Source organism: Kogia breviceps, chromosome 4, assembly GCF_026419965.1.
Source record: "Kogia breviceps isolate mKogBre1 chromosome 4, mKogBre1 haplotype 1, whole genome shotgun sequence".
Lineage (NCBI taxonomy): Eukaryota > Metazoa > Chordata > Mammalia > Artiodactyla > Physeteridae > Kogia > Kogia breviceps.
Genome location: NC_081313.1, coordinates 35,477,894 through 35,502,476, shown reverse-complemented (window position 1 = coordinate 35,502,476; position 24,583 = coordinate 35,477,894). Strand labels below are relative to the sequence as shown.

At 41.0% G+C, this 24,583-nt stretch overlaps 1 protein-coding gene across 5 annotated transcripts; it reads left to right on the top strand.

The window, feature by feature from the left end:
• Nucleotides 1-36: 36 nt before the first annotated feature.
• HMGCS1 (3-hydroxy-3-methylglutaryl-CoA synthase 1) lies at nt 37-19,707 on the top strand. Of its 5 annotated transcripts, none has more exons than XM_059060899.2 (11): nt 103-247; nt 5,200-5,260; nt 10,395-10,852; nt 11,179-11,304; nt 11,835-11,999; nt 13,163-13,328; nt 14,152-14,322; nt 15,153-15,259; nt 16,124-16,249; nt 16,476-16,639; nt 17,940-19,707. In XM_059060899.2, exons 3-11 carry the CDS (start codon nt 10,405-10,407, stop codon nt 18,027-18,029), a joined length of 1,563 nt encoding a protein of 520 aa, XP_058916882.1. In that variant the 5' UTR covers nt 103-247; nt 5,200-5,260; nt 10,395-10,404; the 3' UTR covers nt 18,030-19,707. The 5 variants fall into 5 exon arrangements, with proteins under 5 accessions (XP_066887051.1, XP_058916882.1, XP_058916883.1 ...); XM_059060901.2 differs by having other exon boundaries at nt 138-301; XM_067030950.1 differs by lacking the exon at nt 16,476-16,639 and having other exon boundaries at nt 37-247.
• Nucleotides 19,708-24,583: the final 4,876 nt, after the last annotated feature.

Sequence of the window (24,583 nt, the reverse complement as noted above, 5' to 3'; positions counted from 1 at the left end):
AAAACCCCAGCGAGTGCCCGCCTATAGTTTCCTTCGGATTGGTTGAAACCGGACTGGGAGGCGGGCGCTACCGGCCTACTCTGCCGGCCACGATTGGCTGCTGTGGCCACGGTCCCGCCTCCCACCGACTCCGGGCCGTGCCGGAGTCTGGTGGGTCGGCGGCTATAAAGCTGGTGGCGGAGGGGAGGCGCCGTGGACTGTATCTTCGTTGGTCGTTCCTCTACGGCCACCGCCAGCTCACATTTCGGTGAGTGTCCCGAGTGCAGGAAGAAACCTGGGTTGCTGAGGCCCTGCGAGCAGGGTGAGGGCCCAGCGGATCCGTGTCCTTGACTAGGCCCGAAGGAGCTCCGGCTCCGTCAGGGTCTGGGCTGAGGCGTGGACCTAGCCCGGGAGGATGGGGCACGTGAGCGGGGGCCGCGCAGGGTCTCCCCTGTCAGGGACCTGGGGCCGACCGCGGTGGGTCCTAGGAGGGGCCGGGGCCACTGATGTGGGCAGGCGAGTCGCAGAGGGGTGAAGGAGAGAGGGCATTGAGGGCTAGGCTTCGATGACATAGGAGCTGGAGGTGCCAGGGGAGTGTCTGTGACCGCCTTGAGGGGATGGGGGGGCCCACATGAGGGGGACGAGAAAGGAGTTGGACTGTCAGGGTGTTCCCGGAGCCTTGGCTTAGGGGTGGACGCCGAAGGATGGGGAAGATCACGCTTAGATGGAGGCTTGTAGGTTGGCAGGGGGTGTGTCCTCCTGCCACAGGTAGAGAGTTGCTGGGAGAAAGGGAGATGGGCAGCATTACTCTTCGTCCCTAGCTCAGGTGCGAGAAAGCATCACAACCGTGGTTTAACCTGGTTGAGTACTTTGAACCCTTGACTACTTCGGTCTGTGCTTGCTTCAGATATCACAGATTCCTGCTTCTCACCTTCCCGCCTCCATATTTTTAATGCCCGTTAAGATATATATATATATATATAGGTTTCCTCGGTGTTTTGAAATTCCGTATCTCCCTCCTGCCAGTAGCCTCAGGACCAGCCGGACTTGCTATGATGATGTAATAGGCAGGCAAGCACAGGGTCTTCACCCACAACAGGTTTGGGTTGAACCAAGGACATTTCAAAGCTTGGTATATGGAGTCTTTGAAAAACGTGTGTCCTGCCTTGACCAGTGGTAGAGAAAGAATTACTCTGACCCACCCTGGAGGAGAGAGAGATTTGGACGTGAGGTAAAGTGAGGCTGGCCCTGCTGGTCATGCTTGCCCTGTGGCGTTGGTTTAGCGCATCACAGGCTTCTTTGCTCACCTCTGCTGCAACTCTTCCCTCCTGCTGATGCTCTTGCCAAACTGCTGCAGTGGATGATGTGTTCTGGCTGCTACTGAGTAACATTTGCTCTATTTCAGGGATGAATCATGAAAAACAATGGTAAATGACAAGATTGAGACAAATGGAAGTGCCCGTATAGTTAGCAGATTTTTCCTTCTGAGGTGGAGTTTGGACTTTTATTGCACAGATTTGTTAGAAGGCTAATTGAAAGTCCTTAACCTGTACTTGTGCCAAATGGTTCTTTGCAGCTTGAGACATCTAAGCAGTTTATGTTCTTTATGTTTAAAATTTCAGTTATTTTTCTGTGGATACGGAGGGCAGGGATAGCCTATCTTATGGGAAAGGAGAAAGACTTTCTTTTCTGTGTGTCTAAACTTTGTAGGTCTCTCTCCTAAGTTTGTAAGTTTGCCCGTAAATCAGTTCCACTTTAGTTCAGTTCAATTCTAGTTTAGTCAGTAACCCTAGTTCTCAGAAGGTGTTTCCGTCGGGGAGAGCTAAATGGTATTATGTTTGGGGCCATAGAAGGCCGTGTTATCTGTTAGACTAATCCTGGGCCTTGTTTTTCATTTTGTTTTTTTCTTAAATATTCCTCCAGGGTGCTTTTACATCTTGTTTCCCTTAACTGTGGGATTGATTTTGAGATTTTTTTGATTGAGATTTTAGATAGCTTTTCTCACAGGAAATGCAAAACCCTGATATTGGTGTAATGTGTGTTTCCTGGGTACTCTAGCATTATTTAAAACAGTAGTAAGTCAGTGGAACTGAATGCAGGGAGACGCATTGGGGTTGTGGATGGAGGAGCTTGATGGGCTATATATCAGAATCTCTATTTAGTTTCATTTGGAAAGGAATTATAGAGTCATAATTTTATGCTGGGTTATTAAAAAACCAAATATCATAGAAGGGTGCGATATTTTTGTTTCTCAAGACATAAAGATAAAAAAATGTTGGATTAAAAACATGTTACCCAACCTAATGGGAGGGTGGTAGGACTCAATTTTTAATAATTTAGTCACCCTAATGCTTAGCTTGTGGTGATGTCCACTTGCTGTTAACTGAGTGTAGTAGGAGCAGTAGAGGAGAAGCTAATCTTGCAAAGCTCACAGGCTTCATCTTTGCAGGGTTCACGGTTGGGGGTGTGTGCATTTGGGAATGATTGTAAGACTGACAAAGGTTCTCTTCTGATTCCATTTGAACTCCTTACGTTTTTCAAGGAATAATTGAAACCTACCATTTGCTTGGAACAGCAGCAGTAGAAAGCCAATTTTTCTTAAACTTCTGGACACTGTTTGGTGCTGCATCTCATCTTAAAAGTGACAGTGAAAAGAACTCACTAATGAGGGCTGCTGCTATTGAGTACTTGAGTCTAAAAGATTTTTCCCCTAATTATAACTCCAAATTCAGTCCCTCAAAAAATAGCAGTTCTGTGTGCCCTTTACTCCAAGGTCTAAAAGGGATTTCAAAAGAATCAAAATATAGCCCTTCTCCCAATAGGCATCTAAGTATCCAGTATTCTTAAGAAGACTGCCAATAACTAGTTTTCCACTGAGAGTCGAATAGAAGGCTTCAGTGTGGGTGTGAATGACACACCTGCTGTAGGAGTGCAGGGCCCTGATTAGAAAGCTCTAGGAAACCTTCCTGGAAGAGGGAGCTTAGAACAGGACCTTGAAATATGAGTAGAATCTCTGATAAGCAGACCAGTCCCTCTGGGGGGCTGCAGGGTGTCTGTGATTTTTACTTAGGGAACTAGACCAGAGTTGTACAGGCATGGGCAAGGCTTTCCTAACAGTAGTTTTGCTTGCTTGCTCCTGAGGAGGAAAGGCTCATTCTCAGTTAAAAAGGATTCCTGGATTTCTCTCCTGTAATAGTGAAAAAGATGAGCAGGTAACTGCTTGTGGTTTATCGTGGACCAAAATGTGTACTGGGTGAACTTCTCTGACCATTTGTTTGAATCGAGGCTAATGAGGGAGCCAGAAGGAGGAATTCAGAACACTGAATAAACCCCAGGAGAAAGTTGGTTGGCCCTAGGCAGTCTTATCATTCTTCACTTTTAATCTTTGCCAAACTCGAAACGCCTATATTTCAGCTCAGGAGTCTCCTCCAAACATGCTTTGTGATAACCTGCCCAGCCGCTTGTGATTCATAAACTGCTTTCTGAGCCGCGATGCTTCCCTCTATCACTTGCTCTGAAAATACCAGCTGATGACCTGCTTGAGACTTTGGCACTGCTGTTTTAGTCAGGATAGAGAATGCTCCTAGCAATTGCAGAAGAGAATGGAAAGCCTAATCCCTTTCTGATTGACTCTTCCCCAAAGTGGCATTTATTGCTCCATTTCCTTTCCTGGACTCCAGGCCACTCTTTCTCCTGACAGCTTAAGTAGCATGGCAGTCCTCTGTGAATCTTCTTTCTTCTTCTGTCGTTCTTTGCTTTCTTTTGTGCGCTGGCGTTCTCTTTCTCCCTTCTCCCTCCTGCTCTCTCTGCCTTCCCACCTAACCTCCCTCCCCAATTTAAATAATCAAAATTGAAAGAGAGAATATTGGCAGTTCAGGAGAAATGTCCTTGATGAAAATAGTGTCAAATGCATATGCAAATGTGGTTTCAAGAAGAAATATTAAGTTATTTAAATAGTCTCAACACTTAAGAAGGAATCATGTCTCTGCCCCCCTCCACCAGTGAGAACTAGTCCCCATGGAATGCTTAATTTGCAGATTACAAAGGGATAATTTGAGAGAATAAGGAACAAAAAGTTATTTTCTCAAAATGTGTATATCATCCTGGAATCAGAGGTTTTTTGGAATATAGAAGTCTTATCTTTTCCCACAAACCTCAGGATCGATTTATGGGATAGGGGGGTAAACTTAATGAAGGGAAAGGAACTAAGTCTCTAAGCTCTTAAATCATCTAATTGTGTAAAAGAAGTAAAGCTTTACTAAACAGCAGCTGAGGGTAGTCTCCAGTTAATCAAGCAAGGGCGGATGCTATATTCACCAACAATTAAATAGAGAACAAAGGTAATTAATTGCTTTAAACAGGAACTGTTGTCTCAAGTAACAACCCTTCAAAACAGGTGGACTGAGGAAAATGCTCCAAAGCATTTTGTTTCCACATAATTTTGTTTCCACATAATTTAAATGATGATAAGGCTTAATGCTTCTTGGTTTTGATATCAAATACCTACCTACCTTTTTAACCAAGCACTAAGGGGAAAATCACTTTCTAAAAGGTTGGGGCAGGTGAAAGCGACCATGTTGAAAATTAGGAGCGTAATATTAAATAAATGAAGATAATTAGGTCTTGCTAGAAAGATACATATTTTGAAAAATACTAAGAACTAGGATAATAGTAAATGCTTTATATTATTCACATATTTTATCTTCTCAACCATCCTTCACAGTGAACCGGGAGGGCAGGTATTAGCTCCATTTTACAGATGAGGAAATTGAAGCTCAAAGAGGCACAAATTGTTCAAGTCACAAACTTCCAAGTGCAGAGCAAGCTCTTGAATGTGTAAGCCTCTCTACTCCAGAAATTTGTTAGGCTAGTGCAACTCATTTATATTCCTTTCCCCCAATTCTTGAAAACCCTAATTTAGTAAAGAAGACTACAACTCTCCCAGCATCATATTTGGTTTAAAGCCTGAATCAGTGATATGAACTACTCATGCCAGCTCATCACCAGGACTGAACCTACCACTGTAAGAGCTAATGAGATAAGGAGAAAAAAGTTTTATAAGCTTTCAGCACCATTTTTTCTAAGCAAAGTCAAACTCTGTTCTACATAATGTAATTGGACAAGGAAATGTTTATTTTAACTCACTTTGAATTGGAGTCATTATTTGAATTTGTGTGGTGATTTATGACTTTAAAAGAGGTTCTTATTTGAAATTCCTAGTGCCTGAAGGAGGAAACAGAGTGACAGACCTGGAGACTGCCGTTCTCTATCCCTCACACAGGTATGGCATCCTGTCATGCTGCTAAAGGAAAGTGTTCCTTTCTAATGGAAGGGGGAAATTTCATTTTTATCCGAAGACAAATAACCATTTGTGTACACCACACATTCTTAAAACCCATTATAGGATTATACCTTGTCTTTAAATATTAGTTAATGCCATAATGCTTCAGGAGACTGTCTGATTTTGTGTTTATTAGACTAATGTTTAAAATCTAGAAACTAATTTTAAAAATTAGTGTTCACTCATAAGAGAAAAAAAATCTAGATAATAAAATGTAACCATATAAACTGCTTAGTCAGAAACAGTCACAGGTAAGCATGTGTGCCAATAGTGCTTTCTGAATTACAGCCTCGAAAGATATCCATCAGGGCTGTAGATTGAATGTTTATGTAAGATTGGACAGTGGTTACAAATGTGTTTGAACCAATAATCTAATTTGCAGCTATTGCTTTCTTGTATTACCGTGGAGCTCCTCTCTTATGAGTCTTTTTTCATGCTTCAGTTTTATGATTTCCTATGGTTGTTGGTAATTTTAGATTAGAAGCCTAGTAGGGTCTCATTTATGCAATATCCAGCTTCCATCATATGCCAAGCATTGGGCTGGGTATTAGGGACACAAAGACGAACGGGTACATTTCTTGCTTTCTAGAAGCGCCTTTCTAGTGCGAGGAGGCTGACTTTAAATAATAGAGCATAAGCTTGGAATAGTTTTAAATAGCATCTTATCAAAGCTCAGATGTGCATTTTAGAAAGGTTAGCGTAGGACAGGGGAGAGATAGAGGCAGAGAGCTCAGTTAGGAGGCTCTGGGGACTGATGCCAAAGTCCCTCCCTGATGAGCCCTGAGGAGCTAGGTAAGGGCTGCCCTTGCATCAGCATCCTCAGCTGATTTCTCTGCTTTTTTTGCCTTTTTTTTCTCTGTATCCTTTTCCTTCTCCAGCTGTCTTTCATTCACAGATTTAAAAGATTCTCAGGGGATCATATTGGTCCCTTTTGTGTCCTCCTATGCAGGAAGCATTCAGAAATTGTTAACAAGGCAAGGTTTCTATACTATCTTGCTTTGCCAACTCTGGAAGTAGGACCTGGAGCTCCTTTTGTCCACCAGTGTGGGTGAGCCTTCACTTTAGGAGAACAGACTTGGGAGTCTTCTGTTGGTACTTGTTGGAAGATAGCTTTGGAAGGTTTACAGAGTTCTGTGGTAAAAGTGTACCTTTCTTCTCCTTTTTAAAGATGAAATTTAAAAAGAATATTTACCTTTTTATTGGAAATACAGAATCCCCGTTATCATGCTTAGATTTTTTAAAAATTGTGAACACAATGCTCTGAAAAATCATGAGGTACCTTTTTTTATCAGCAAAAGATTAAGAATACATGGAGGTAATTTTTTAAACTGTCAGATGTTTAAACTGTATTCTATTTAGAAAATTTTTGTGATATTTAGAATAGTGAATTAAACACAATATCCCATTCTTTGACTAAAGTTAATGCTATAATGTGAACATACCAGGTCTTTAGCTAGCCTTTTTTTCTTTTTTTTTTTTCTCTTTTTCTAATTTTTCTGGCCTACTTCAGAGAGCATTTGAGAGCACAACATAAGAGCACACAACAGGATAGTTAAAAGTAAAGATTATAGACCCTAAACTATATCAATCTTTTTGTTGTTCAAAATGCCATGAAGGTTGGGCTTCCCTGGTGGCGCAGTGGTTGAGTCTGCCTGCTGATGCAGGGGATGCGGGTCCGTGCCCCGGTCCGGGAGGATCCCACGTGTCGCGGAGCGGCTGAGCCTGTGCGTCCGGAGCCTGTGCTCCGCGACGGGAGAGGCCACAACAGTGAGAGGCCCACATACCGAAAAAAAAAAAAAAAAAAAAATGCCATGAAGGCAATTACTCCCTGTATTAATTTCCTTCTTTTTATCTACTTGTCTCACTCTCCTTCAATTTCAACCAAAAGGTAAATATTTCAAATTAGATGGTGTTTTACCAGGAATGTAATGAAAACACGTTGGTTGTCAAAAATCCTCAGAGAACGAGCAATATTGACTGAGTTAGACAGTGTACAAATTTTTTCCACATCAAGATCAGAGTCATGATTTGCTTTCATGAGTCGCTTTGATGGGTATGGGTTATTTTAGTTTAGCTACCTTTTTTTTTTCCCCCAAATGAAACAAGTCACTTATTTAACTCTAGGAGGCTTAAAAACAGAGTTACACCTTATTTAGTAAGTACCATATAGCAGTGACTGATCAGAGCTAGTTAGATTATGGTAAATATTGAGTAATTCTGGAATTAAAGCCTTCTTTCTGGCTTTTCATAAACTGGTTTATATCTTCAGAAGATTATATATATATTTGTCCGTTTTATTTCCAACAGCACTGCAGGCTGGGCAGGGAAACTTATACTGTCCTCAGCATGTTTAGAGCGGTTTGAAGAGTTGAAAAGAATCTAAAGGTTAACCTTGTGGGAAAGGCTGGGAAGGTAGTTAATTCTACTGCCTCTGCTTTGGTGACTTAAAGGGTAGCATATAGGAGGGGTTCTTCTATAAGTTTATGGACTGTGTTTTTGTTTTTAACACTAGTTGAGTTTTTTTCTGTGGACTATGCAGAGGACTTCAAGTTATTTTACTATAAACTTAGAATCTGCCTCATGACATATTAGATAGTCCCTTTATGTCTTCATTTCAACATCAGTGTAGCAGAGTTTAGATTATAAAATTGATGGGTTTGCATGGAACAGGGGAAAGATGGGACAAAGTGGAGAGGTGCTTCTCTGTTCACTTGTGTATCTGACGGTGAGTGATTCTGTCAAGAAATAAAACAGTGGAGGCTAGAAATCTGAAGTCATCCTCAGTACTTCATCCTTTTCCTACTATGTAGTCAGTCACAATTTCTGCCAATTTTCTGCTTCCATATTTTTTTGAAAATGTTCCTTTACTCTTCATGTAGTAATTGATCTAGTTCATGACCTACATCTCATTGGGCTTCTATATCAGCTTCCTAACTCAGATCCATTCTCCACAGAGCACCAGTGACTGTGTAAAATGGTGACTCTCAAACTTTTCTGACTATGACCGTCAGTAAGGAATCCACAACTGTAACCCAGGATATGTGTGAATAATTGAAACAAAATTTTCATGAAAAATTCTTGTATTTAGAAGGAAGATTTTCTTAAGACCTTTGACTTAGATCTTGTGATTATATTTCCAGGCGCTTATTTTTCAGGTTTTAATGTACTCATACCTTGATAACCTATGGGCTAAGCATAGATCTCATGATTTAAGGACAGCTTCTCTGCTTTAGATGTTTTCTCAAGATTTCAATAATTAGCAACGCACTGTGGCAGTAGTCTGTAATTTCATTATCCCTAATGCTACACCTGAGTTGGCAGAGTGGCAGAGGACAAATGACATAATAGAGGATTTGCCTTTTGTCAGTGGCAGCAGCAGCAAGAGTGTGGGGCTTTGGCTCTAACTCAGCAGCAGAGATGCTGGGACCAGGAGCTCTGGCAGCCTTAGTAGGAATGTGAACTCATGGGGTCTGAAGAGTAACCACCTTCCTCCCCTTTGCTCCTCTAGCCCTGCCAACAAGTTGGTAACCATTTCCAACTTGTATTAAATCCTCCTCTGTTAGAAATATCTAGAATAATTGCTTTTTCTGATTGATACAACCTCTAAAGAAATTGAGGCTCTGATAGGTTATGTGACGTACCCATAGGCCATAGCAACACTCTTGAGTAGCTAGCACATTTTTTTTTAATTGTTGGTAAATAAATCTAGACACTAGTTTACAGTGTGGCAAGAGTCCAACTTTTTAAGGCCCTTTTTAAAACAGAAAGGGTTGTTTTAAGAGGTGTTATCTAAGATGCCACACAAATGTGTGGATTATCAGTTTTCAAATTTGAATCTGTTTTGGGGTTTTTTTGCCTGATTTAGAAGCTAAGTGATAACCTTGTGATTTTATGATCATTTATTGCCTATACACCAGCTGTAGAAAGTATAGGATATTGAGTTTTGACCTGTTATGGGTCCAGGAACTTGTCTTTGCTTTAAATTTTAATCATTTGGGTTCTGGGTGGAGGCTTCTTTGGAAAGCTGGGATTATAATAGCAGGGGCCTTGAGAAGATTGCTATGGTAGACTTGACAGTGTGGCTTTTCTACTTACTGGTATTGTTTAGATCAATAAAGACTGCAATATTGTTTGATCTAACAGTTTTAAAGTCCCATAAAGTCAATAGCTATGAATAATCAGTATACCTATGATAAATGAATGACTTTTTAAACCTTTTGAGGGGCCAGGAATAGATCAGATACTTGACTTCTGATTTGTGGGCCATATTACTAAATTGTCATTGTATTTTATCTTATAGTTTTTTTGTTTTTTTTTTAAATTTATTTATTTATTTATTTTTGGGTGTGTTGGGTCTTCGTTTCTGTGCGAGGGCTTTCTCTAGTTGTAGCGAGCGGGGGCTACCCTTCATCGCAGTGCGCGGGCCTCTCACTGTTGCAACCTCTCTTGTTGCGGAGCACAGGCTCCAGACGTGCAGGCTCAGTAGTTGTGGCTCACAGGCCTAGTTGCTCCGTGGCATGTGGCATCTTCCCAGACCCGGGCTCAAACCCGCGTCCCCTGCATTGGCAGGCAGATTCTCAACCACTGCGCCACCAGGGAAGCCCTATCTTATAGTTCTTTACAACATAGAAGAATCTTATTTGAGTTTTCTTTACCTCTAATAATCATATTTTAAATCTAAATATATCCAGCTCTGAATAAAGTGCAAACCTTTCTAAAAGATGATAATTTTTTTTGTTATGTTTGGCCTGGCCCTGCGGCATGCAGGATCTTACTTCCCCGACCAGGGATTGAACCCGTGCCCCCTGTGGTGGAAGCACAGAGTCTTAACCACTGGACCACCCGGGAAGCCCCTAAAAGATGATACTTTTAAATAATAATGGAGTTAATAATAACTCCATTCATACTATAATTACTACTTCCACATATTAAAATTGACTCCCTAAGTAAACTAAACTTAGAAATTAATATTTTAGGTGATAATGAAAGTTTCAATGTTGATTTCTTAAGTTTGAACTTGACAATCTGCAACCTATAATCTACAACAATGTTTTTTCTGTTTTTCTTTCTAAAGTTCTTTCACCATGCCTGGCTCACTTCCTTTGAATGCAGAAGCCTGCTGGCCAAAAGATGTGGGGATTGTTGCCCTTGAGATCTATTTTCCTTCTCAATATGTTGATCAAGCAGAGTTGGAAAAATATGATGGTGTAGATGCTGGAAAGTATACTATTGGCCTGGGCCAGGCCAAGATGGGCTTCTGCACAGACAGAGAAGATATCAACTCTCTTTGCATGACTGTGGTCCAGAATCTTATGGAGAGAAATAGCCTTTCTTATGATTGCATTGGGCGGCTAGAAGTTGGAACAGAGACAATCATCGACAAATCAAAGTCAGTGAAGACGAATTTGATGCAGCTCTTTGAAGAGTCTGGGAATACAGATATAGAAGGAATAGACACAACTAATGCGTGCTATGGAGGCACAGCTGCTGTCTTCAATGCTGTTAACTGGATTGAGTCCAGCTCTTGGGATGGTATGTTACATGTTATTCCAAAGAAACTCTCCTTAAGGATGAAAATGCCCAAATGACCTTTAATTAATGCCATATGCAAACCTACCAGTTATGCTTGTTTGAACATGTTCAGAAAGATAGCTATGACTTTCAGCTTATCTGAATTATGAATTGGTTACCTTTATCATGTAGGACAAAATTATCTATCAAAATTTAGTCGGAATATTTTTTTTCTTTACCAAAGGTGGGGAAAGGATATTCTGGGAAAATATAACAGACTCAGTTTATATGTATGATATTTAGAGTGTTGATCACATTCTTGTATACTAATACAAAACATTTTTCAGGACGGTATGCCATGGTAGTTGCAGGGGATATTGCTGTATATGCCACAGGAAATGCTAGACCTACAGGTGGAGTTGGAGCCGTTGCTATGCTAATTGGGCCTAATGCTCCTTTAATTTTTGAACGAGGTGAGTGTCTGGGAAAGCATTTTTTTTTTAACTTGTACAATATGCTGAGAAATTTGAAAATAAAAATAGAAGCTAGTACTTGGTGTTCATTAAATGCAGGCACTACCTGCTAAGTGCTTTATGTGTATTATCATATTTAGTCTTCATTGCAATTGTATGAGGTAAGTGATGTCATCCCCACTTTACAGAGGAGTAAAATGGGTTTAAGTAGGGTTTAAGTAATAACTGGGAGACGTAACTTACCCATAGTCATACAATAATTTGTTTTCAGTTCAGTAGAGCAGTTATGATCTCCTGGTTAGGCATATGAAACTTGCATAAAATGTTGTATATCAAAAGAGTCTTAGGCCTGTCCATGGATATTGTTATGTTTCATTTGAATTACATATTGGTTTCACCTTGTGACTTCTATTCTGTGAGTAGTGATGAGTTGACTAGATTAACGGGAAGTTCCCAGATGATGCAGTATGCTTACTAACAGACATCAGAAAGCAGAGATACATGGACCTCTTTCTTTTTTGTTCTAATAGGACTTCGTGGGACACATATGCAACATGCCTATGACTTTTACAAGCCTGATATGCTTTCTGAATATCCTATAGTAGATGGAAAACTATCCATTCAGTGCTACCTCAGTGCATTAGACCGCTGCTATTCTGTCTACCGCAAAAAGATCTATGCCCAGTGGCAGAAAGGTGGGCTTTATCTATTTTCCTTGGTTTTGGTATCTGTTGAGGGCAGTATAACGTGGTGACTGTCTATAGTGAGAAACTACTTCTTGGGCATCCTTCATTAGTGTCTCCTTAAACCATTTCTTTCTCACCCACCAAATAGCATAGTTTTCCCATAGTTTCTGGGAATGTGTAATTTAAGAGAACAGGTAAACTTTCCAAATGGAGTGTATTTCTGTAAAGATACTTAGGATGACTTACCCACAGTAAAAAAATCAAAAGTAGGGTAAAAGAAAGTAACTTGAATTTTGTACATATTCTGAGAGAGGTATTCTCACAAGGTTTTAGTTTGCAACTGTGATCCGAACAAAACTCTAATGAAAATAAATCCGAAGTGATCCCTTGCCCACGTAGTCTGTGCACTTGACCTGTGAATTCATACTTGCTTTTTTAGTGTCATCATCAATCTCCATCTTTAACCCTGAGAAAGTTCTTGAGGTACCGAGAAGGACAGTATTCGAATTAATGCTATTAAAACACACAATATCATATAAAGTATGCTTTTTCCATAGTCCAACTTTGCTTTATAGGGTTTGTGAGAGACGGGTAAAAATAATATTCAATAACAGATATTAAGTGACATAGTGGCTTTGGATAAGAAGCATTCTTGAAGTATGTAAAATATCATACTGTTTGCCAGTATTTAACAATACAGTGATTTTCTAACTTTTTATTAGGACCCACAGTAAAAAGTATACATTGTATGTGCAGTTAAATGGAAACTAAAATGTCATGAAATTTCCTGCCCATGCTGCGGGTTATACAGTTTGCTATTTTCTACTCTAGTCTGTTTCATTAAAAACAAAACAAAAACAAACAAACAAACAAAAACTTCTTAATTATTAAGGTTAAAAAAAAAATACTGGCCCTGACCCACTAAATTGATTACACAACCCACTAATGGGTTGTGATAGTTCAGTCTGAAAACCAGTAATATAGTAGTGTATATTGTTCTATTTCTAGATGTCTTTTTGATAAACATTTTAAACTATAGAGATATTTCATTATACAGTGTATTTTTGGTTGCTGCTTAAAGATATAAAAACATCCCAGCCCTGTTCTAAAATCAAACTTCAAAAGTTAGTGGCTTAAATGAATTTCATAATTTCTTTGGATTTCTCTTTCAGAGGGAAATGATAGAGATTTCACCTTGAATGATTTTGGTTTCATGATCTTCCACTCACCCTATTGTAAACTGGTTCAGAAATCTGTAGCTCGGATGTTGCTGAACGACTTCCTTAATGACCAGAACAGAGATAAAAATAGTATCTATAGTGGCCTGGAAGCTTTTGGGTAAGAGGAATTATGATTTTTTTTTCCCTTCTATGTGAGAGTATTTTTTATATCTGTTAAACCAGTATTTGTACAGACATGAAAATTTTAGTCAAAAGAAGTCGTCTTGTCTAACCTATTTATGTAATCAATGAAGGAGCTGAGTCCCAGAGAGGTGGTCGCTTACCTACACGAATTCTTAGTCATTTTTACTCAGATTTTCTGATTTCCTCCTTTCAGATCTGTTGCCACTGTCACCATGATAATATAGCCCCACAAGTGCCTGTATTTATACAGCAGCCTCTTAACTCTTCTCCCTGCCTCTCCCGAGCCGCTGTGTCCACATTCATCCTGCACACAGCCACTGCTGACGTCTGCTTTCAAAACACTCCTTCCACATCTTCCCCTCTTCTAGGGCCTCCTAGTATGCTATACCTGTTAAACCCATTCTGTTTCTCCTTTCCTGTGTCTCTTCTCCCTCTGATAAAATTCTATTCAACTTTTTAAGACTTGGCTCCTATAATGTGACTTTTCTAACCACGTGGACATTATTATGGACTTGAAATAGTAGTATATTCTGTTTGGTGATGACAGCTTTAGTGGGTTATTAACCCATTAGAATTATGTTGTTTTAATTTGATTTAAAAAAAAAACAAAAACCTTTCAGAAAAAGGACCATGTATGTACAACTGTTATATCTTACCTAGCAATTAGCATACTGCTACCTGGTTTTTAATAAATGGGAAATCAGAATCATACACAGTTATAGTTAGTTCCACTAAGTAATATGATAAAAATACAATCTTTGACTACTGTAAGATCTTCTTTTTCCTAAATCTTTCAGGGATGTTAAGTTAGAAGATACCTACTTCGATAGAGATGTGGAAAAGGCATTTATGAAGGCTAGTTCGGAACTCTTCAATCAGAAAACAAAGGCATCTTTGCTTGTGTCAAATCAAAATGGAAATATGTACACATCTTCAGTGTATGGCTCCCTTGCTTCTGTTCTTGCACAGTAAGTATAAATTTCTGCTGATTCACTCCCCTCGTTCGGAGATGTTAGATTTCTAAGGCCAGATCTGGTGTCAGGCATGTTGGTGGCAGGTCGCAGAATGGTATTTTATTTCCAGGCTCTCTAGCCTATTGTCTATTGACTTGAAGGAGATATGGGATGAGGCTACAATTATTCCAGAGTATTTAATTTCATACTTGCTTTCCAGGCTATTGTTCTCATGGCCTTATTATTCTTTTTTTTTAAACTAAATTTATTTATTTATTATTTTTTGGGGGGGCTGCGTTGGGTCTTTGTTGCTGCATGCGGGCTTTCTCTAGTTGCGGTGAGCGGAAGCTACTCTTCGTTGCAGTGCACAGGCTTCTCATTGTGGTGGCTTCTCTTGTTGTGGAGCGTGGGCGTTAGTAGTTCTGGCATGTGGGCTCAGTAGTTGTGGCTCATGGGCTCTAGAGCACAGTCTCAGTAGTTGTGGCACATGAGCTTAGTTGCTCTGCAGCATGTGGGATCTTCCCAGACCAGGGCTTGAACCCGTGTCCCCTGCATTGGCAGGTGAATTCTTAACCACTGCGCCACCAGGGAAGTCCCGGTTTTATTATTCTTGACCTACAGTTGAACCCCAGTTGGCAAATAACTTATATTAGGACATGATAACTTTCAAAAACCCCATCATTCCCAGAGAGATGAGAATTCTTGTTTTCAGTCTGCTTACTGTAATAGTAAAGCTTTAGGTTAGATCCCTAGGCTTAGGATGAATTTTATTCCAACTCGTGGTTTTCCACCCATTGTAGCTGGATCAATTAAACTTTTTAATGGGTTTTTTCCCTCCTACACAGGTACTCACCTCAGCAGCTGGCAGGAGAAAGGATTGGTGTGTTCTCTTACGGTTCTGGTTTAGCTGCCACTCTGTACTCCCTCAGAGTTACACAAGATGCCACACCAGGTAAATGCTGAGTCTTTCAACAAGAATGTCTTGAGAACCTACTGTGGTAAGGTTGACTTAGCAGGCTTCTCAAGTTAGTGCTTGAATCTGTCCCGTAGATCATTATGACATTTTAATCTTCACTACTTCTTTCAACATACTCTCCAAAAATCTGCCTTAACTGGGTAAAGGGCAGGATTATGTCTGAGGCAGAGTATCTTTCCTTCTTTCCAAGTCAGAAAAAAATGTATAATCAGCTGAAACGTTTTTTGTTTTAATGGCATAATGTGACTTTTCCTTCTTTGGCAAGTAACTTTATTTTCTCTTTTATCTCATTTTTATAGGATATGTAGCCAGGGGACATAGGTAGAGAAAGGGAAGCATACCTATTTAAGGCGGGTGGCTTTTGAGTCTTCACACCAATGATTGAGTCCGAACATATGAGTGAATAATACCAGGTCATTTCTTGTTGGTTGGTTTACTGAGTTGTCTAATGTTTATAAGAGTATGGTCTTAGCTGTCTTAGCTGTATTTAAGGACACGTTTGTGCCTTCCCTGAGCAGGGAGGAGCAAAAATATGGAGAAAAACTGATGGAAGACTTGGCATTACTCTAAAACTGTACTGTAGGTTGACTGTAGACAAGTTATTTATAGTTTCAAATCCCACCTATTTCCTAGCTTGTCTACAGGCTGATACGGAGCAAACATTTAGTCAGAGGTCAACAGAAGCTATGCCATATAAATAACAGCTTATCTTTTAACTAAACAATAGCCAGTAGTTCTGAAAGAAATGCAAAGTTGTTTTTTTCGTTTGGCAACATTTTGTTCAGGCTTTGGGGAATGCTATTTTTAGTCTTTTAATGTTGGAATTATTTGCTATTTTAGGGTCTGCTCTTGATAAAATAATAGCAAGTTTATGTGATCTTAAATCAAGGCTTGACTCAAGAACTTGTGTGGCACCAGATGTCTTTGCTGAAAACATGAAGCTCCGAGAGGACACTCATCACTTGGGTAAAAATATTAAATTGTTAATACATACCCAGAAGCCTGTTGGAGGGCTCTAATAACATTAGACATGTTACGTATCGGATTAGTATGTCCAGATATCTAGGCAGTATTCGGTACATACCTGATGTTGGTGAAAATTACGGGGAAATAGCAACTTTTATCTTTAGTTTTATTACCAGATGAGCTGTACGTCATAACTAATTTTTCACCTTCTCCGCATTTCCTTTAGTCAGCTATATTCCCCAGAGTTCAATAGACTCACTCTTTGAAGGAACATGGTACCTAGTTCGAGTAGATGAGAAGCACAGAAGAACTTATGCCCGGCGCCCCTCTCCAAATGATGACACTTTGGATGAAGGCGTAGGGCTTGTGCATTCAAGCACAGCAACTGAGGTAAAGAAAGCTCATTGTGTTTGGTCTTGGGCTTTGGCAGGGTAAGAAATTTCCATCCCCAGATCTCAGGGCTTAGGGGATCTAACTGAGATTTAGCAACTTAAAGGAATGTCAATAAAGCAGAGTGATTCAGAGCCAGGGCTGTGGTATTGGATTCTAGCTATGCCATTTTCCAGTTGTATAAAGTGCTTTGCAGTTAAATTATTAGCATTTTTAAGTACACAGTAAATATGAGGTTTTGTTAGCAATACCAGAATTTAAAGGAAAACTGCTCTAGAGTGAAGGCTTACCCGTGGTACGTGTCTTGGTGAGAGATGAAGTAGGGGCAGGGTGTTGAGTTCCTCACACCCCTTCTCTCAGCCCATTGTCTAATCTGTCTCCAGTTGTCAAGAAGGAACAGAAATAGCTATGATTTGAATTCCTATTACATGCTAACCACTTTTTTCATTTTCTAATTAATTTAATTTTTTTTTCTTTTTAAAAAATATTTATTTATTTATTTATTTATTTATTTATTTTTGACTAGGGTCTTCGTTTGGGGTCTTCGTTTCTGTGCGAGGGCTTTCTCTAGTTGCGGCAAGTGGGGGCCTCTCTTCATCGCGGTGCGCGGGCCTCTCACTGTCTCGGCCTCTCTTGTTGTGGAGCACAGGCTCCAGACGTGCAGGCTCAGTAGTTGTGGCTCACGGGCCCAGTTGCTCCACGGCATGTGGGATCTTCCCTAGACCAGGGCTTGAACCTGTGTCCCCTGCATCAGCAGGTGGACTCTCAACCACTGCTCCACCAGGGAAGCCCCTAATTTAATTTTTAAATTTAATTCTTATAAGAACCCGCTTGACTTAAATGATACTGTGCCCATTTTAGAGATGAGACTGAAAAAAATTAAATGACTTAACCAGGATCAGAGCCAGGCTTTAAACTGAGGACTTTAAAAACTTTGAAGTTATTAATCTTATCCACTCATCACAAATTTGCTAAATGCATAGTCTTGCTCCTTGAGGTAGCAAGTCAAGCCACAAGTGTTTGAGTTGCAAAGGCAGGATGTGACAAGTGAAATGCTGGGTATGGTGGATCTCCATGGCCTTCCTCTCTCTTGCTACACGGATAATTGAATAATAAATTCACCATAAGGTAAAGAATGGATATTTAGCTCCCTCCATGAAAAGTTATATAGAATATATATTGAGCATAAGCCCCTCCAAAGTTGCCCTCTATCACTTTTCCTGTTAGAACTTTAATTAGCAACTTGACTCTTCCTTAAAAAAAACTCTAAGAGGCAGCAACTTTTTTCTTCTGATTTTAGCATATTCCAAGCCCTGCTAAGAAAGTGCCAAGACTCCCTGCAACAGCAGCAGAACCTGAAGCAGCTGTCATCAGCAACGGGGAGCATTAAGATACTTCTGTGAGGTGGAGGACTTCAGGGTGGGGTGGGGGGTATGTATGGGAACTGTTGGGGGAATGGGTTGTCTGGGGACAATTTTAAAGGATTACACGTTGCTTAAATTTTTATGTGACTGACATGGAGCCTGGAAAATTACCGTGTTCTTGGGAAAGTCTCTTTGCTCAGTTTCCTAACATGCTTCCTGTTGTGGTCTAGCCAATGCTTAATGTACTCGAATGATGTTAAGGGCTCTGTAAAACTTCATACCCCTCTGGCCATTTGTATGCATGAAGCTTAGTTTTTAAATGTAGTGTGATGAATAGTGCACTTCTGGTGAAGAAAGCAGCGGTACTAGTCTCCAATTTTAATTTTTTTAAACATGTAAGAATTTTATACTTTGAACAAACAAGATTACTGAAAGTTCCTGTGATTTTGAAAAAAAAGTTTCTGGTTTAGGGAATGTGGTCTTAATGAGATATGCACAAACCCTGTTTGAAAATGGCAAGACAGACATACTCTTTTTCTAGAATTTATGAATCCTAAAGAAGGAGAAGAGTTGGGACAGTTAACACTAGTTCTAAAAACCATTGCTTTAAATCCAGGCCAGCAGTGACACGTTACTGTAATGACCTCTGTGAACAGAGAGATGCTGGCATTGAGCAGACATCTGGTATAGAAAACATGGATGTAGCTCTAGGTCTGCTCCTGACTCAGTTCAAGGTGTATTTTGCGGAACAACATTGAGATGTTATTGGAGTTGTGTATGAGGAAGTTGGTGGTTGCAATCCTTCTTTGCACCTTATTTTGAAGAATAAATAAAACATTTTTATGGCTGCCTTTTAAAAATTTAAAACAAAAAGGAAGGATAGGGGAAGGGCATTATTATTAGGTTATTTCTGATGCTTCAGTGTTATAAATTCAACTTAAAGACTGACAACCTAAACTCATGTTGTAAGTATCCTTTTTGGTTTTTGTATCTGTTCAATGAAAATTAAAAGGTACAACCGAAGTTTTTACATAGTATGACCAGCCAAAAAGTATCCGACTTCTCAAGGTCTGGAAGTAGGATATATAAAGCATTTTCTCAGACTTTCACCTTTAAAAAAAAAAACCCCAACAAAATCCATCATATGGAATAAATAAGAAGACTGGTTAGACAGTTTTGTAGATCTTTTTGGTGCTGAACTATGACATGAGCCTTATAGATTGTAAAATAGAGATAGTTGGAACTAATGTACAGAACTAAATTTTTTAAACTTTACCATTGAATTCTGTGACATTTCAGTTATCTAAAATAAACTTACACAAATATAAAATGTAAGTTTCAGATTGCAAGGTAATATGTAATGTAGTGTTTGTAAAATACTCTTTGTCTAATATTAACTAGCAGTGTTTTGATTTGTACAGTCATAATTTGTTAAAATGACTTCATTTTAACATCCACGGATGTAGATTAATTTAACTTCAGATTTAAAGATTGATGGGAAAATGGTGCATGTAATACTTCTGCAAGTATTGGGAGCTCGGTATGTTTTGAAAAGAGTAATTTAACTTTTGGGGTGTCAGGAAATGGGTTTTCTCAAAGTCCATTGCCGGCAATGGGCAGGTCTACTAATACTGGCACAGAGCATAAACTGTACACCTTATTAACAGTGAGGTGAGTAACTTTGAATAAAGTTTTAGAGAAATATTTCAGATATTTGAGTATTCTTTTTTCCCTCCTGAACTAATACTTCAGGCAAGAAATCAGCTAATATGCTATTTTAAAATACAGTCATTCGTTTCATTTCAGTCCATTAATTCACTAACTCATTTATTCATTATTCAAAAAATGTGCAGACCTGGTATAAGCAAGGTACTCTGCTTCCATCAGAAATAAAGATTGACAAGACATATGGTCTTGCCTTCAAGGAGCTATTTGTCTAGTATGGAGGAATTTATACTGATGGTTTATCATTCTTTTTTTTTTTGGTGGTACGCGGGCCTCTCACTGTTGTGGCCTCTCCCGCTGCGGAGCGCAGGCTCCGGATGCGCAGGCTCAGCGGCCACGGCTCACGGGCCCAGCCGCTCCGCGTCACGTGGGATCCTCCCGGACCGGGGCACGAACCCGTATCCCCCGCATTGGCAGGCGGACTCTCAACCACTGCGCCACCAGGGAAGCCCGGTTTATCATTCTTATACTTCAAACAAAGAAATTAACTCCCAAATTGGGTGCTAAGCATGTGTGTATTTCGCTATAAATATTTATGAAGAGAGTTACTGTGTTTTCCTAAAAACAAGGTAAGATTAAGGGTTGGCAATTAAACACTAAAATCACATTTTACAGCCAATATAGAACTGCCATCTAGAGCCTCCAGCCTGAGGGTCTCAGGTTGCTGGCGCTCCCAGAGGTTTTACAGACAGAATTTCTGCATTGGCAGTAATATTGGACTAGATAATCTCAATCCCTGTGAACTCTTAGGACTGTATGAATTGGGAATTAAACCAGATTACTTTCTAGTACTGATCAGCTATTTTATAATGCTGTCATGTCTAGATTCAATATTTAGTAATCATTTCTTTTATTTTCTGGGCCAGTCTTCAATATCTCTGGGTCATTTAGAAGATGAGGCCCATGTTTTCTAATTCTGCAAATTCTAGGATCCTGATTAATATGGCTTTCAGAATTGTATCCTTCCCCTCCTCCTTTTTGGAATTTGTGCACTTAACTTTTTTTTTTTCACCTTCTGGGTTTCATTGATTTCATGAACAGTGATGAGTATGTTTAAGGTTAATGCTAGACAACTCAAACAGATGCAGCGCTCCTTGTGATCCGCCTGTGACTTAGTTGAAACACTTTATCTCTTGTCTGCTGTTTGAAATGTCCTGGCACACTAAAGTGGAAGTGAAGAGAGCAAGGAATGTAACAAGATCTTTAAAGAATTTACAGCTATATAATCTTGACATAAAAGTGAACACTTTTCTTTTAAATTTCTATCAACTGCTCTTAATTAATCATAGGTTCCTATTTTTTTCCTAATTGGTGGTGGAAGGAAATAGTTGACCTGTGATTTTTTTTTTTTTTTTCTCCTCAAACTGTTACAAACGTGGTACTGTGGAGATGAAGATTATGAATACCAATCCTCAGGAAGTTTACATATTGGGGTTCTAGCTTATAATTATAAAAAATGCATTTTCATTTTAAATGTTTAGAAGTGAAAAACAAGGAATTGACCTTTTACTTTTTTGGTCTTATTTCATCATTGTGCAGGCATCTACAGTGAAAATAATGAAGTTTTTATCTAATTTTGCAAAAGCTTCCCTTTGCCTCCAGGTGTTTTTTACATGCTATTAAACTAGCACCTCCGACCCATCTTAGCAAAACCTTGTTGATCTTTGGGGTCAAGAAGCTCAAGATCTGCTTCCTCCCTGAAGGCTGCCTGGACTCCCTTAGTAGTAAGCACTTCTCACCCTATGTATCAAATTCCTTATTCAAGCTTGCAAAGTCCTGAGGGATCTGGCCCCTGCCTACTTCAACTCAGTACCACACCCACCAAGGCCTACTATGTTTTCATCCACCCTGCCTTCTCCGTTCCTCAAACATGCCAAGTTTATTCCAGCCTTAGAGCCTTTGATCTATGCATCAGAAACCTTGGGCCCACTTGAGGCCTTCTTTGCCCTGCCTTCTATTCTAGCCACATTTGTGGCAATTGCTTCCATGCAGTCTTTGACCAGGATCTCAGAGACTATAATAGTACCTCCCTCCGATTCCTGCTACACACCCCTCATTTCGGTCTCTGTGTTGCGGGGTGCCCATAGAAGTCATTCGGAACTCATAATATCATGGCCCAGAAGTGCAGAGAAGTTAAGTTCCCATGGGGCCACCCTTAACAACAGTGGACCCTTACTTGCTGGTAGATAAGTGCTTCCTCTTTTTATTCCCCTGGGCAGACAGTTCTGAGAAGCATTCCAGAAGGTGCCTCAGAAGATCCTGCTGAATCAACTACCAGTTGCCTACAGCCAATTTGGCAACACATCCTTATATTGGCTTGCCTCTTATTTTTCACTCCTGCATCGTGGGATCATTTCCTAAATAAATGACTTACATGCAAGCTCTTGTCTCAGGCTCTGTTCTTTTGGAGAATCCAGGCTAATAACAATTGGTACCCAGAACAGCCCTATAAAGCAGACCCTTAGGATAGGTGGTTGGAGTGGGTTTACTGACCAGTCATGGCAAAAACCCCATTGCTGTTTGTAGCAGGCAGAATGATTCCCACCTCTGATTACCTCTGGGACGTGTGAATGTGTTACGTTACATGGCAAAAACAGATGTGATTAAGCTTGAGGGCCTTGAGGTGGGGAGATTGGATAGGCCCAACCTAATCACAGGAGCCCTTAAAAGCAGAGAGCCTTTCCGGGCTGTGGTCAGAGGGAGGTGTCACTATACAAGGGTGAGCAAAGAAGATGGCCCATTGCTGGCTTTGAAGATGGAGGAAGGGGACCCACGAGCCAAGGAATATGGGCCACCTCTAGAAGCAGGTACAAGCAAGGAAATGGGTTCTCCCCTAACTCTCCAGAAAGGAACCCAGCCCTGATGCCACCTTGATTTTGGCCCAATGAGACCCACGATGGACTTCTATCTCACAGAACTGTCAGATAATAAATTTGTGGTGTTTTAAGGCACTACATTTGTGGTAATTTGTTGAGAGATCAATAGAACACTAATGTGCTGTTGGTAAGAGGGTGTGGACAACGCCTGGCTTGCCGACCGAGGCTGTCATCTAGAGGTGTAGGGGGGAGGTGAAATACTGGACCCTGCGGCAGCTGCTGCGGCACCTGAACGGGATGGGGCGATGATAAAGCTTCTGGATTCGGCTAGCTTTTGTGAACTCTCTTGGAAGCCTGAGGGGAAGAAATGACAGGTTTAAATCAGCCAACTATCAGCTCAAGGCACACCGAAAGCCCAAGGGCCTTTGTAGTAACAGTTAAGGAGAGGCTTCTCTCCTGCAGCAGAGAGAAAACTACCTAGAGCAGGTGCAGGATCTCATTGTAAAGGCTGGCTGAGCTGCAAAGGAGATAAAATATTCAGTCCTGACAATTCTCCTTTATCAAAGTCAGGGCCTCCACAGCAAGAGAGTGGGACAGGGCAGCGTAAACAGGGTGGAGGAGGCTGCAAATGCTGAACACCAGGATTCCGCGAGTGAGGGGCTGGCAGGAGCAGCTCGTACTTTCTTTCCTGAAGAGCCTGCCAAGGCCTCTGGTGAGGCAGATGCCTGAGGAGGAGGATGCTTGAGCTCCTCAAGATGTGCTTCCAACACCCTTACTCTCCAAGCCAGGAACCAGTCATGCCTCAACACAGCCTGAACTGCTGTCAGGGAGGAAATACGGCACTGAAGTAATTGCAGAACCTGTCTAATATGCTACCGTCAGGAACCAGGGGAAACGTGTGTGAGTGGCTCTTGAGGGTAGTGAGCCAGGGATGGAGGTGGAGGAAAGGCTGTGAGGCAGGATAACGGAGAGTTTATTATGGGAGCATTTACCTGTGACTGGGAGTGAAGGACACCTGAAGCTGGTCCTAATATTACTGCTGAGATAGCTACTGAGGTTTGGACATGAGTCTGGCGTACAAATGAGGTGGAGATGAGGGGACTGCTGTGCCATAGGATTAAGGAAAGGGTCAGAAAATTCCAGGAGGTGTGAATGTTAGAATGGATTCATTATGTGAGTCTGAAGAACCACCTAAGTTCCCAGGAGGACACTGCTTTCACACAGGTAATAAAGACTGCACTGGTGGGGCTTCCTTGGTGGCGCAGTGGTTAAGAATCCATCTGCCAATGCAGGGGACATGGGTTCGAGCCCTGGTCCGGGAAGATCCCACATGCCGCGGAGCAACTAAGCCCGTGCGCCACAACTACTGAGCCTGTGCTCTAGAGCCCGCGAGCCACAACTACTGAGCCTGCGCTCTAGAGCCCGTGAGCCACAACCACTGAACCCACGTGCCACAACTACTGAAGCCCGTGCGCCTAGAGCCCGTGCTCCGCAACAAGATGAAGCCACTGCATTGAGAAGCCCATGTATCACAACGAAGAGCAGCCCCTGCTGGCCGCAACTAGAGAAAGCCCGCGAGCAGCAACGAAGACCCAACACAGCCAAAAATAAATAAATAAATTTATATTTTTTAAAAAAATGCACTGGGGAGGGGGCGCCAGCATCTCCAACAAGCTCAGTGACTCCTGCCCTCTGCAGGCAGGGGGTGACAGTAAGAAATGCCGTCATGGAACTGGGCATGCAGGGATAATGGGATTCCAGAGTGGCAGAGGCCATGTGTTGTTACTTAAATGTCAGAGGCGAGGTGGACATAATATAATGGACGGTAAGGCTGGAGTGGGGGTCAGGGTGCCTTGATTTGCAGGGCTTTGTGACAGTGGCTAATAGATCACCACAGAGTCCTGAGGGACAGTTTGCTAGAGTGTTACTTGTATAGCCAGAAAAAAGAAAAGAGGCAAGCTGGTGTGCAGAAGGCTGGGGTAGCCTGTCACAATGAGAAAATTATGGTTCCAGATCTGAGCTACTTTGCAGATCCAGTG

Excerpts from the sequence above, each read along its gene's own strand:
- HMGCS1 (XM_059060899.2), top strand. The coding sequence starts at position 10,405 with ATGCCTGGCTCACTTCCTTTGAATGCAGAAGCCTGCTGGCCAAAAGAT. Across the intron at positions 13,329-14,151 it reads AGTGGCCTGGAAGCTTTTGG|GGATGTTAAGTTAGAAGATA; the intron begins GTAAGAGGAATT and ends TAAATCTTTCAG. Across the intron at positions 16,640-17,939 it reads ATTCAAGCACAGCAACTGAG|CATATTCCAAGCCCTGCTAA; the intron begins GTAAAGAAAGCT and ends TTCTGATTTTAG.